A 15,690-nucleotide genomic window follows, 5' to 3' on the forward strand; every position below is an offset into this window, starting at 1 on the left:
AGGAAGAAAAGTCTGTTTTGTGGGACCTTGAATAAAGAGTTGAGAAAAAGACTCATAAAATGCTTCGTGTGGAGTGTCGTACTGTATAGGGCGGAAACGTGGACATTACTTAAAGGTGATGAAAATCGACTGGAAGCCTTCGAAATGTGGGTGTGGAGAAGAATGGAAAGAATTAGTTGGGTCGAGCGGAAAACGAATGAGAGTGTGTTGGAAATGGTGGGTGAGAAAAGAACACTTTTAGACATTATTAGGAAGAGGAAGAGAAACTGGTTGGGACATTGCCTAAGAAGAGATTGTATCATGAGGGACGTCCTAGAGGGTATGGTGGCGGGAAAGTGAGGGAGGGGGCGAAGGAGACTACAATTAATGGATGATATAAAAACAGAAAGATCATACGTGAAGACGAAGAGGTTAGCGGAGGACCGTGGAGCATGGAAGCTTCTCAGCTGCGGCAAGCAAGTGACCTGCCAATAAAGGCAGAATACCTATGATGATGATGATGATGATGATGATGATGATATATATATATATATATATATATATATATATATATATATATATATATATATATATATATAAGTATGTATGAAGTACTGTCTTCTCTTGGAAATCGCTACTTCTGATCTAGATCAGAATCGTTTGTTGACAAATCTATTATTTCTACTAAAATTCTCATTGAGTTGTTTAAAACAGGCTGAAGATATATATAATTGTCTTCCATACCTTTCTCGTGTCTTATGTAATTTTCCAATTTTCAACACTAATTTTGTTAAATGCACTATTTAAGAGAGACACCAGTTCTGGTATGGCTTCGTCCTTCAGATTTTGGGATGCTACCGTTTGTTAAAAAATTGTGACCACACCATTTCAATTGGGTTAAGTAACGCAATGATATAGAGGTAATCTTAAGGCAGCATACTCTTATGATGCTGCGAGTTCGTCTGTTGCGTCCCTTTTTCTTCTTTCGTTCGCAGGCAGTTCTTTAGATTCGTTGGCAATCAATAATTTGGAGAAGAACAGGTATTATCGGGACCGATTTCGTATGCCAATATTATGCATTCACACATAATTGAGAATAGTTTATTTTCTCCACGAAGAACTGGGTTTCGGATAAATTATAAGGGGCATTATTCAAAATTATAACTAATAGCTCCTCTAAGCTTGTTAATGTGGAGTCTTCAAACCAATGCTCGAAAATTTTGGGATTTACTGTCCCATGATAGTTGGCAGGAACACCAGACATTTTCTTGTGAGCTATAAATAAAGCATCGTGCACGAAATCAAATCAGCCTCACAGTACATAACAATCATTTTCCTCTTTCTGGTCTGAAATTAAAACTGTGCAATTGTCAGAATCGTCGGACTAATTTTTCATTTGGCATATGCTGCTATCGTACCAAGTTTCTTCTAGCCGTACAGTACCGTACCGTACAGTATCCCGAGGAACGGTAAGCTTGTAATTTCTTCCAGGTAACGGTATCTCTAAGCAGTAGCTTCATCGGGACTCACATTTTGCGCCTTTTTCTTGACACTGTTATATACGAAAACCCCATACTACGTAATAGACGAGGTGGTGTTCTGATAAAAAAGGAATTCGTAGAATGGACTTATAATTTGGATTCTTTACTATAGTACTATACAGTATGTTTATATTTAAGGGAGAGAGAGAGAAGAACAACTAAAATCACATAAGTTGGAAGTAGTAGTAAAATTCAATTAATAGATTTAGTTCGAAGAAAAGCAAAGATAATTCATATTTCATAGATAACAGAGAGACCGTTGAAGACATTTTTTTTTTATCATTATTTCATTATCATCATTAATGATGATGATATTCGTTTCGTCAATATCAGTCAAGTACGTCGAATTCAGCGATTCAGAATAATTATTTATTCATCTTAATAACAATACTACATTTTGTTTAGTGATGTCACATTTATTGTTGTAAGAGTTGTTTCCTAAGATAACAAAATAACATTTAATTTCTTATATTTTTATGACTAGCTTTTGCTGCTGCTGTTTGCTATACTTCGGAAGAGAGCCTGGAATTATGGAAGAATTGCGCTTGTTCAAAAAACAGACGAAAAGTAAGTATAAAGTAGTGAAATGTACGCTTTGTATAACATGGCTTCTTCCTAAGTATTCTTGCAGCGTTATCGTTGTAGATAATATCCGAATGACTGCGTTGTTTCTCACGGGAAATACCGCTTCATTAGTTCAGTTGTTATATAGAAGTTCATACGTATTACTTGGGATTAATTGTGTAGAACTATTTGTTACCTATAATAACAGAAAGACGTGTTTCATCTATCAAGATTTCTCCAAAGTTACAAATTAAGATTTTAAATATGATAATTTCCTCCTGTTAAATATATTTATATTGAACCATACTAATAAATTACAATTAGACAATCTTCAGTTAAACCCTTAACAAGGGAAATGTATTTTTGATAGTTATTTTGTCCACATTTCAAAGTTACTAGATATCTGTGATAAAAACAAGTTTAACAACGAACAGTATTTTTTGCTGCATATTTTGTATTATGTACTGGAATTTATGTATTATTACAGAAGAAACATGTCAGGGGACGTAAATTTCCCCTTCCCTCTACAATTTGGACTGGAGTTTTCTAAATTTGTAAAAATGAGTGTGATATTCGTATTCTGATTGTTAGAAAAAGTTCCAAGTTCCTTGCATCAAATTTCATTGTTGTGTACTTTGCGTGGCACCATGTATGGCATTTTTATTTTTAAAACAATCGTGTGGAAATTCATAAGCGCTTTTAAAATCTTCTCGACACCCTATGTACAAAAACACCCAGTTGTCATTGACTAATATTTAAGTACATTATTTAAGGTATTTACCTAAGTATATGTACTTGACTACTTGTTTACTTGTTTGAGTCGTACATCGGCATATTGCCTGCTTATCTCATATCCCATAGCACAGTAGTGTGACAGACTAAGAAGTTTGCCGTTTAAATGTAAGTTTGGGTTATGCAATCCTTCTTACGCATAAGGTTATGGGTTAACATACTCCTATACATATGAAAACATACTCGCCTCTCCTCCTCTTGAAAGGCATTTTCTACCAAAAAAAAAAAGTTTTTCATTCTATAAAAAAACGAGTTTACTATACCTACTACCGTAGAACATGTAGAATTTTTCGGGGCGTCTTTCGTGCAGCAGTGTTCCTTATTCTTATAATACCTCTTTCAGTAAAATATTGAAAATTTTCCCAAAATTACGGTTTATGAGGTATCTACAAATATATATCATTGGAAACCCTGCTTTATTCTGAAGACAATGAGTGCGAACCCTGAACCTAAATTAACTAGGGTAGGAGCGAAAGTTTCCTAAGTTAAAATAATAATAATAATAATAATAATATCTTTCAAAGTTATAACGTTATGGGTTGAATTTATTTTTATATCTTCATACCTGGTAGCGATATTGCAGTGAAACTTCGGAGATATGTATCCTAGGATACATTGTATTTTTAAGGGTTTTTTGTTAAGTACTTGACTCGGGGCCTCAGTCAAATAAAAATATATTTTTTAAAGGAAAATTTCGGGAAATTTCCCTAAATTTATAGATCGTGAAGTACATGTGTATAGTATCATTCGATAGCCAGATAGTGAGGTACGAATCATGAATAATACTTAAGTTACAAGCAGGAGACCTCCTAAATGGTATTCTTTTTTATTTATTTATTTTATATCTGTACCTATTTCGCACTACGATTTTCGTTCGGAAATATCTCTTACTTTCGTACCTATTACCCGTATTTTAATAATTTGAATCGAGGCAAAGGTATATGTCATTTTTCGAGGTACCTTTTAGAAAAGTTTTTGCACTCTCGGCCTCACTAGAGGCGCCGAAACAGGCTACTGGATTTTCATGTCTTGAAAATTCCCAGAAAATCAGTTTTGCATCCGATTAGCATTTGTATAGTATCATTCGATATCCTGGTTCATTCCAAAAATGATGATGTACGAATCATGAGTCTGAGATAATAACCGTAGGAGCGGCAGCTTTCTAAGTAAAAGGCTAAAATTTCCTTCAGAAATACTTGAATTTAGAAGGGTTGAGTGTACAGAATCTGTTCACAGTAGGTCTAGTATGGTAAGAGGATAAATATAGTGATATTAGTTAACGAAGTGGTACGTTTTTCTGAATATTCATGAAGATTGTAAGTTAGAATTTCATGTAACTGTAACTAAAATTGTTATACAAGCATATATATATATATATCTTGGTTTGTGTTTCAATGTTCTAATATATTATTACATGAATTAACAGATGGACACAATTGTTTTATGGAACAATGGATGAAGTAGTGAATGCTCCAACAGATCAAGAGTCTTTAGCGTCATTGGAACCGAATATTCATATAGACAAAGGTTTCTGTTCGTGGCTGACAGCTGTGTTCAAAATCAAGTGAGTATCAATTAAACTAGATTTTTTTTTTTTTTTTTTTAATATATTATAGACATTAACATAGAGTTCAAAATATATGAACTGCTAGCTCCAAAAAATATAAACTCAGGTCCAAAAACGATGTGCTCAATTACGTTGACATGAGAGGAATTTGATGTATAATATACCTAATGTTAAATCAGTTTCAAGAGAAGTGACGATGTGATGTGGTGTGGTAGTTAAGAGGCCCCATTACTGCGAAATTAAAATACCACTAATTTTACAGTAATTATGTGATATCTTCAAATAGATAAAAGATAATCGAAAAGTGGAACAAGACCTCCCTAGACAATATTATTTTGCGTGAGATACCGTTATCACGACTCATTTATCTGCTTTCGATTTCCAGCTATTTAGAAAATCGGCATTTATTTTCGCGTTTCTAAATAACTGCAAACGGAAAGCTACTAGGTGACTCGTGATAACGGTACCTCATGCAAAATAACATCGTCTAGGGAGGTCTTGTTCCACTTTTCGATTATCCTTTATCTATTTGAATATATCACATACATAAGTATTGTAAAATTAGCGGTATTTTAATTTCGCAGTGATAGTGCCTCTTAAGTGTGTGTTCGTTAGGCTAGGACTCAATTTTTCAAAAGTATTTTAGAAATAACATTTTTTTTTTTAAATATCTAAAAAAGAGAAAGAAAAATACGAGTGAATGCTTTCGAAATGTTCCTTATACTTGAAGTAAATGAAAGTTAAAGCAAGCAAATGAAAATTTATTTTAGTGATTCAAGTATTCAGATATGAATCCGTCTGTGGAGTGAAAAATAATTCTTGATTATTTATTTCAGGGATGAAAATATCCTTCAGAAAAGTGGGCCTGATGCTGTTCAATATTTGTCCTTCCAACGTCACATTATATGTTATTTGTGTATGGTTATGGTGATATCACTTACGATAGTTTTACCAATTAATTTTCAAGGTGATTTGGAAGGAGATGAAAAGAGTTTTGGTCACACCACTTTAAGCAACCTGGATCCCAAGTAAGTACATTATTATTATTTTACTTGAAACTAAATTGATCGGCAATTAATTTAAAATGCTTTAGTCTTTGTTAGGCTTGTTTTGAAACCAGAGGAAACAGGTAAGCTATGCTACAGTCCTTCATATAATAAGGAAAAGTAAATAAAAATCGAAGAGCGATTCTTACTTATTCCTTAGAATATTTCCTGTGATATTTAGTGTAAAGACGTGAATGAAATTTAAGAAACTTTAAAGAATTTCCTCAAAGATCTCATTTAGTCATGCTGTTAGCTTCGTTGAAGTTGGTTCCCTGTGTCGCGTAGCAAGTGACGGGCATTCTTTATTTTATTCCCCTCTTCGAATAAAGTGGGAAAAGTGGGCTCAACGTAGGTAAGTTAGTTACGAGCAACTAACGGATAAATTAAGGATAGTTATTTGTAATGTATAATAGTGAAATGAAAAGGAAACTAAAATCACTCCAAATATCCTGAGTCCTTTGCTATCCAAATATTTACAGGGACTACTGTTAAACCATTGAGTAGGGTCTCAACTTCGAGTGTTCGAGGTAGAATGCAATGTGCTTACCGTCTCGTTTATGCCAATATTATACCGGGCTGTCATGTTCATTGAAACATTTTCGATTTATACATGATCGTGTTTTGTACAGCCAGAATGTCAGTACACAGATATCCTATCGTGTTGTGCCGTTAGAAGCTGCTTAGTAATTACATGTGGGTCACAAGCTTTGACGCCCACTCTACAGACGATGGATTGAGTAATAACACATACTTAAAAAAAAGCATTCATTCATTACAGTGTATGACTACAACAGCAGAATGAAACGGGTAGTATCGGTAGTATAGTTATAGTGCATTGTTTGTTACTGGAAGACCTATACCCAACTGATCATAACCTTTCATTCAGAATTGACAGATGCTGGAAAGAACCGTTAAAAAAAATACAGGTGGAAGAATGTGTAAATAATACTGTAATTGTAAACCACATATACATAATGCAAATATTAACAATTCATACTAATAACAATATCAATTTGTGAAAGCTAATAGATACTCAGATTGTCATGCAATTATCATACAATGCAATAATGAAGTTAGGATCAGAATAAGCGTTTGAGTCGAATGAACGCTGGAAGTCGAATGATGCTTGGTTGAAAATTTTTGCCTTTTTATATGCATTATTGTTTTTGTTTTGTCCAACTATTTCTGTTTTGGGGAAGTTTTTGACACTGTATTTTGAATTTACAATGTCCAAGTAATAATTTCTGATAAACATTGGTTACAGTTCTCTTTCTGCCCAGTTTTGGGAAATCCGTGTATTATTTGTCCACTTCGCTACGTCACCAGATTTTTTTTTTTTTTTTTTTTTTTTTGTTTTTAACTTTTCTTGAAAACAACAGATCACAGAAACACATATCGAGGTCAGTTGGATGTTGTTATTGTTTTCGTTGTTGTGGGAAAGTTTTTATTTTCCAGTTCACACAACCCTGGCCGCAGGTAAATGTCACTTTTGGCTGGTTTGATTATTATTGTTATTATTATTATTATTATTATTGAATACGTTTAACGTCCCACGATTATGGCGGTTAGGCTAAAGGAGACGGTGATAATGAGAAATGAGTGAAATGAAGAAAGTGGGAGGAAACGAGAGAACCCCGAGAAAACCCACGAGTACGATGTTTGTTCACCACAAAGTCCACACGGCGCGAACTGAGATCGAACCAAGGACCCTGTTATATTATTATTATTATTATTATTATTATTATTATTATTATTATTATTATTATTATTATTATTATTATTTCACTTTTCGCGTACGCTAATACTCACACTGAAAAATATGATTTTAACTTCCCATTCTGTTCCATTTCAATTATATATATATATATATATATATATATATATATATATATATATATATATATATATATATATATATATCGGAATTAGTGAGCGGGTGCTGATAACGTCCGCAATAATGAAAAAAAAAATGTATGCAGTATTATGATAATTACTTATTATATGACACTAAAATGGGTTTGTGTCAAGTGTATTGTCAGAGTAGTAACCATATTTAAGTACTTATGGAGTGTATAAAACACATTATAATATTAAAAACTGCTTAACGTAATTGTTATCCTTTATCGATTGTTATATCCAATATTTCGAATGCTACAGTGAGGCACTCCTCTTCGGGAACAAATACAGACGTAAGTAATATTACACAAGAAGCTCTTCCAGGGGCGGCTAGTCTATAAGAGTTGCAGAGCTGCAGAACTACCTTAGTGGAGTAAATGTATTTTCAATTAAGTTGAATTGTGTTTAATTTAATCAAGGTAATAACATGTAATGATGATATTTGGTCTAACAGTATCCTGAAATTGTACTGATGGATATGCTACATAGCGTAGAATTACTGGAAATACCTTTTGAAGCTTAATAATATTGCAAGAGCTGTGCACGGATTGCCCTATGCTTTAGCATTGAGATCAAAATCTTCACCAGCCGCACTGTTTTACGTTTTCCCTGTTTGTTAGATAGGATTTACTAGAGCTGCACTTCCAACAGCTCAGAACTCACGAACACTTCCGAAGAAGCCGAAGACACACGACGTGATGTACATGAGGCGCCCTTCTCTTGTTTTTGATAACGGAGTTCAGTGCAATTGTTGCGCGCTTTAAAAAAAAATGGTATTCCATGTGCGAGTTTGTACAAATTTTCTGAACAAAACACAATTTGTAAGACAATTTTAAGGAAACCATAAACCTTTTGGAAATTCTTCTAATTACCCCAACGACAATAGCTGAAGCAGAACGTTACTTCTCTAATTTTAAAATATTTAAAACATTTTTAGGAAGCACAATATGTCAGGAAAGAATCAATGCTTTGGCTGCCTTATCAATCGAGCGTGATTTCATATCCACCCAGGGGCGTCATTTAGGGGGGGGGGGGGGACCTGAGTTTGAGATCTATATAGATTTTATCAATAGAATAGTAGAAAGTAAGTGAAAAACGCGAAATTTTGCTTATATGAAGGGGTCTTGCCCCCCCCCCCCCAAGCAAAATCTAAAATTACGCTCCTGTTTCCACCACGCCAAATTTGAATGAAAGAGTAATAGGACATTTTGTACAGCAGAAGTCACGTCGGATAGACTTCATTTACAAACGATGAAATATCTATAATTCAGTAGTATTAATAAAATTTCTGCCTGTAGACATTACGTGAATCCGAAATTGTTATGGTATCTGAAAACAGTATGTTTCTTACGGTATGGATATGTATTTTTAAAATTTGTTACACACAACAGTGGCGTATTTAAGGGGTAGCTGAAACATTATGCTGGTTCGTGTACATTTTATAATTAATTGCTGTAAACGGGAAATTTAATATACAAAACACAAACTGTGCAGAACTACCTCAGATTATGGTATCGAGCCGCTACTGAGCTCTTCACATGTTTAATTACATTAACACAGTGGCAGTTATAAGAATGATTGCCAAATTATACCAACACGTAATAGAAATATTGCAGCTCCCAGAGAAATTGAAGGCAACTTATTTTCTTTCTTTATACGAGTATGCATTTTTGTACTTATGATTTAGTGCACTAAATGCTCAACTAAATACCCTGTTTAATTGTTTTAATGTATATTTCAGGTTGGTGTGTGCATATATTCATATTTGTTATATATAGAAAGAGAATAATAGTTGACTCGAATTTTTTCTGGGGTTGCAATTTTACCACTAAGTTTTGGTATATTTGTGGGCATAATCATTTTGGAATCTTCTTCTCCTAAGCTTTTTTCCCAGTTAAGATGGGATCGCTGTTCTCCACCTGTTTCTGTCTTATGCCGTATCGGCTGTGACACCACGTTGCACCATATTGTTCTTAACCCATTGTTCCCACTTCTTCTTTGGTCGGCCTCGGGCTCGTTTCCCATTCAGTTCTGTAGCATCTACTCGGTGAGCTAACATGCCCAAACCATCTCAGTCTAATTTCTTCCAGTTTTTCTACTACTGGTCACATTTACTGTTTCCCGTATCACTTCATTCGTAATTTTGTACTTCCGCGTCACTCCACACATCCACCGCAGCATCTTCATCTCTGTAACATGCAACTTCTGTTCCACTTTCTTCTTCGTTTTCCAACATTCCGTTCCGTATAATAAGGCAGGTCTCACTTTTCCTTTAAGGCGTATTGGTACTCCACGGTTACACAACACTCCTGCCGCTTCTCTCCATTTTGTTCAGCCGCTGCTAATTCTGCTGTTTACATCTTCTATTCGTGCATTTTCCTGCAGAATTGAATGTCTTCGTCCTTACCACCTTTTTTTTCGCCAAGTTATATTGTATTCTTGATTACATTTTTCCTGAAGGGACAATATAAATATTCTGTCTCAGTTCTATTAATTCTAAGCCCTTTGCTCCCCATTGCTCCTTTCCAGGCATCTAATTTCTCTTGTAGAGCTCCCTTGGTCTCACTCCCAGCACAATGCCATCCACAAATAGCAGCATATTCCAAGATGCTAACTCTTGGATATCCTTTGTAAGTTCGTCCATCACAATTGCCGAAAGGTATGGGCTAAGACTAGATCCCTGATGAAGTCCCACTTTAACTGCGAACTCTTCTGTTATTCCGTACGGTCTCTTCGCTCCTGTTATACATCGATTATACATATCTTGAATTACACAGATGTATGTGTTCGAAACACACCTTTTCTTCAGTGCCCACCAAATAAGATCCCGTGTCACTTTTTCCAGGTTGATGAAAACCATATGAAAATCCTTCTGGTATTCTCTGTACTTTTCCATCAGCATCCTAAGTGCAAATATTGCATCCATTGTCTATCACCCTGGCATAAAATCAAATTGATTCTCTGTAATTTCGGTCTCTTCTCTCAATCTTGCTTCTATCACTCTCCCCCAGAGCTTCATTGCATGCCTCATAAGTTTTATTCCTCTGTAGTTGCCATATTCTTGCACCTCTCCTTTGTTTCCAAAAAGCGGTACAATATAGCTGCTTCTCCATTCGTTTGGCATATTTCCTGTTTCTAATATTCTATTAAAAAGTCGAGTAAATCACTGCATTCCTTCTTTACCTAAACTTTTCTATGCTTCAATAGGAAGATTATCCGGTCCTGGAGCCTCAGCACTTTTCATCTTTTTCGTAGCATTTTCTACTTCTGCCATGGTCACAGGTCGAACTAGTCCCTGATTCGTAGATAGATTTTCTCACGTTTCTCTCGAGTTTCCTTCATTGAGAAGTTTCTGAAAATACTCCTTCCAGTTCTTTGTTTTCTTCTTACTTGTCAGACCCTCATTAGGAACTTTCGTTCTTGATGTAGCATCCATGCGAAATATCTTTCTTTTGCCTCTCTCTTACCTTTGAAAGCTTGTGTATCATATTTTCTTGCTGTTTTGTTTCCAGTGTGTCGTAAAACTCATCATAAGCCTTGCCTTTTGCTACACTAAATGCCTTTTTTGCGTTCTTCTTCACTTCTTTGTAATCCGTCAGATCTAGTTGATCGCCAGAGTTGTTGTTGTTCTTCTTCTTTTTCGTATCGTTCCTCCTCCTTCACAGCTGCCTGAACTTCTTTATTCCACTCTCATGTTTCCTTATCAATGAGGCCTCTTCTTTTCGTTTCTACCACAACTTTTCTTGCTGTTTCCCTGAGTGCTATCGATACTCTGGTCCACTCGTCTTCCGCGAGCAACTCTTCTTCCTTTATTTACAGTACTTAGGATGTGGTAATTTCCTTTCGAATTTTTTCAGGACTTGTCGTATCCAATTCCCACTACTTCGTTGGAACAGGAATATTTTGTCGTCTTTTTCACATTTTTTCTTTGTGAAGATATCGGCTGTTACAAGGGGTACTGCTCCGTTAAACCTGGTATTACTTTGTATCATGTAGGTTTTGTCTCCTCCATAAGTTGAAGTCGATCTGAGTCGTTGCGGTGCCAGTCTTATATGTCATAAGATGTTCTTTTTTCTTGTAGAAGGTATTCAGGATAGCCAGATCATTTGCTTCTGCCACTTGTAGTATGTTCTCGCCTTCCTTATTTCTGTTTTCCAATCCCTATCCTTCATGTATTCTTTCATATCCTGATTTTGATCGTACTACATGCCCATCTCCTGCTAGAACAAGCTTTACTTGTAATGGACAAGCATTATGCAAAGTACTATCTAGTTTCATTCAAAATTCTTGCTTTGTCTCTTCATGACACCCAACTTGCGGGGCATAGGCGCAATATATTCAGAGTTTCTCCTTCTAGCACGTATAATAATTCTGAGTATAATAATTCTGTCGTTTATTCTCTTCACGTCCACCATTTTCTAATTCTATTCTTATCCAACACAATTCCAAGGCCATACTTTCTGTTGTTGTTTTCTCTCTATATATAAGCTTGTATCCATTTCCTATTTCCTTTAATCTTGAACCCTTCCATCTAGTCTCTTAGATGCATGCTTTTTTTAATGCCAACGTCTCCGATAACTCATAGCTCCTATCTGTCAAGGTCCCAACGTTGCATGTTCCTATTTTGATCTGCTGTTTCATTGCCTCGCTTCTTTAGCCCCTTCCGTTCATTGTTACGGAGTAGCCCTTGCTCACTTCTCACGACCTTAAGGCGATCGATTCGCGCGTCGCTTCTGGGATACGCCTTAGGCTTTTTCTCACTCACATTCCTTTCTCGATCCATGTTTGATTTGGCAAATGTTTTTACACCGGCTACCTACCTGACGTCAACCCTCCAACCTGGAGGACCAAGATTTTCTGTCGGGGTTTTCTCCCCTAATATGAAAATACAAATACTACTACTAAATGTACTCGATTTCTGTTAAAATTACCAAGAAATGCTACTAAAAGTTACAGACCCGCTACTAAATAATACTACTACATTAGAGGGCATCGAAATACCAGTGGGGGCACCGAAATATTTTTCGCCTAGGGTGTCAAAATTCCTAAAGCGGCCCTAGTAATATAATAATAATAATAATAATAATAATAATAATAATAATAATAATAATAATAATAATAATAATTTAAAAAAGTGATTCGCAAATTACGTTGGAAGTTTGCTAAATAAATAATAACTTAAATATATAAAGAAACACAAAATATCTAAGTAATAAAATAAGATCTTATCTTGGGTCTGTGTATTAATCCATCATTGTCATCATACTAATGAAAACAGGCTATTTATTTTAAAGAGAAACTTTAATATTAAAAAAAAAAAAATAAAAAAGAAATGACTGTTGCACAAACTACAAGAATACAGGTTTATTATACATGGGAGGTAACGAGTATGCAAACGGAACACGAGTATGCATCCCGATTGTACACCCCAGTTAATGAGAAAACACATAATCAGCATCATGCTTTGCTCGCTTTAAACCTCTTTCTTACAAGTTCTTCACTGTTGTTAATATCACTAGTTAACAAATTTAAACTTTTTGTTTGTTACATGAGAAAAATCACCTGATCTTAAAGAAACTTTTTGCGCTGAATTCGAATATGCACTCGGTTTCTCTCCATCACGTACAGTTTTCCCGTAACAGAGGGATTTTCGGGAAATTCCCTCAAAAATTTCCCTTTTTCAGATATTTTATTCCCCTAGCTCCTGTCCCCTTACATATAGTAACATAGAAATTATACCTAAGTATACCTTGATTTATATTTAATAAACCCTAAAAGTTTCGTAAAAATCGCTTTGTTCTTTCTAGAGAAATAAATATATTTGTATGTATACTATGTGCACTGTTTATTGCACCTGATAGTAATGCTTTCAGATCTCCTGAGTTGGGGTAAAAACGATTTGCTTTATTACTACAAACACAGACATAAAAATGAATATTTACAATAGTCAACAACACACTTGTATTGCTCTCTGTAAATTAGAAACGTGTATAAAAATAGAATGTACTTCCAACGTATATTTTTTTTTTAAACGTACAGTATATGTATATCTTAATACATATATATACAATTCTCCAATTTTTTTCGTTTTGTTCATGAAATGGTTATCAATATTTGTTATCAAATGTAACAGAATGCAAAAGAAAGAAAGAATGGAATACAGACTCATTGTTGACAACAATGAACTAATGCAGTCTGAATTTTCCACTACTTTATCGTTTCCCCCTTCCCCCCGCGCATTTCTTTCTTTCTTGTGTTCTTGACACCTGGTGAGGGAGTTTTGTACATTTTTATATTTACGTGTGGTTTAACACTACTTCACTTTCAAAGTTGTCTTTGCTGCTAAGAGTGCTTTCATGTTTGATCTTAACGGCATTATACCCAACTAAGACCAGAAGTTTAGTTTGTGATCAATACAATGGCGTCAAGAGGACGGCGTTCGTGTGTTAACTCACCAAATAGTTTTTGTTATGTGTGTGGCCAGTTTGTAATTAAAGGACAGTGTAGATCCATTACGCCATCGGTGAAACTAGCATATTATATATATTTCGGATGTCGTGTGGGAGATCAGGACAAAACTTGGGCACCCAACATAATTTGTGCGTCGTGCTACGTCACTTTACTTGCATGGGCCAAAGGGAAACGGAGGTTCATGAAATTTGCTGTACCAATGGTGTGGAGAGAACCCACCAACCATCTGGATGATTGTTATTTTTGTCTCACAGTAGTTAAGGGACATTCTAAAAAAAGCAAATACACAATAAGTTATCCCAACGTTAAATCCGCAATTAGACCTATTCCGCACGGGGATGAACTTCCACTTCCCGAGCCCCCTACCAACTGCGAAGAGATATGGCCAAAAGACTCTGATGATGATCATGACCTTGATGAACCATCGACATCAACATGTACATCCAAGGATCCAACGTTCATCCCTGACTGTGTTCGCGAGCCACATTTCATCCGGCAATGTGAACTTAATGACCTAGTCCGTGATTTGCACCTGACAAAACAAGAGGCGGAACTTCTGGGATCAAGGCTCCAGCAGTGGAACTTATTGGATGCAGAAACGAACATATCAGTGTACAGAAGAAGGCATGTTCAATTTTCAAGCTATTTCTCAATGCAAGATAATGTAGGAATTCCTTACGTTCCAGAAGAATGGAGGTTATTTATCGACGCGTCAAAGGTCAGCCTTAAAGCTGTCCTTTTACATATGGAAATAAAAAACCTTCTATACCACTTGCGCACTCAGTGAAGATTAAGGAATCCTATGACACCATGTCAACTTTGCTAAATCTTATAAATTACAAGGACCATTGTTGGCAAATATGTTGTGATCTCAAGGTAGTTGGTATTTTATTAGGACTGCAGTGCGGTTACACGAAGTACCAATGTTTTTTATGTTTATGGGATAGCCGAGCTGATGACAAACATTATGAAGTGAAGGAATGGGAACGTAGAGTGAATTATGTACCTGGAGAATGCAACGTCAAATACGCTCCTTTGGTAGATCCTAATAAGATATTACTACCGCCACTTCATATCAAGTTAGGACTTATGAAGAACTTTGTCAAAGCCATGGACACATCTGGTGAAGGTTTCAAGTATTTGCGAGATAAGTTCCCTAACCTGAGTGATGCTAAGATTTCAGCGGGAGTGTTTATTGGTCCCCAAATTAGGAAATTAATGATTGATGATAGCTTTGACAGCAAGTTAAACAGTGCTGAGCTAGCTGCCTGGATAGCATTTAAGTGTGTTGTGCGCAACTTTCTGGGCAATAACAAAGCTGAGAGTTACACAGAAATCGTACAGGACATGATACAGAAATACAAAGAGTTGGGTTGTAGGATGTCTTTAAAAATCCACTTTTTGCACTCCCACCTCAGCTTCTTTCCTGCTAACCTAGGTGCTCTCAGCGACGAACAGGGGGAAAGATTCCACCAAGATATAATGGCAATGGAGAAAAGGTACCAGGGACGATGGGATCCTTCAATGATGGGGGACTATTGTTGGGGTCTTGTTAGAGAATGCAACATTTCTTACAAAAGAAGGAAGTAGTGTACGTTTTTGTAACCCAATGGAAGTTTCATATATTGTGATAGTTTTGATTGTCTTTTCATGACCTTTTGGTACATTTGTATTATTGTTTATTGTAAATTGTCACACTTGTAAATTATATTGTATTATATTTTATATATGTGTTTGTGGTAATAAAGCAAAAGTTTTACCTTAACTTAAGAGATCTGAAAGCATTACTATAAGATGCAATAAACAGTACACACAGTATACATACAAACATATT

General features: G+C 35.5%; 1 protein-coding gene across 1 annotated transcript in view; it reads left to right on the forward strand.

Moving 5' to 3' along the window:
- Tmem63 (transmembrane protein 63) overlaps positions 1-15,690 on the forward strand; it is a gene marked incomplete at its 3' end in the record, with an annotated part of 90,844 nt that overhangs the window by 20,455 nt on the left and 54,699 nt on the right. The window contains exons 3-5 of the mRNA XM_081747792.1: positions 2,005-2,087; positions 4,303-4,440; positions 5,280-5,471. Coding sequence (XP_081603918.1) covers positions 2,005-2,087; positions 4,303-4,440; positions 5,280-5,471 — 413 coding nt within the window. The remainder of the gene's footprint in view (positions 1-2,004; positions 2,088-4,302; positions 4,441-5,279; positions 5,472-15,690) is intronic.

This window comes from Thermobia domestica, unplaced genomic scaffold (assembly GCF_964235325.1).
Source record: "Thermobia domestica unplaced genomic scaffold, izTheDome1.hap1.1 HAP1_SCAFFOLD_665, whole genome shotgun sequence".
Taxonomy (NCBI): Eukaryota; Metazoa; Arthropoda; class Insecta; order Zygentoma; family Lepismatidae; genus Thermobia; species Thermobia domestica.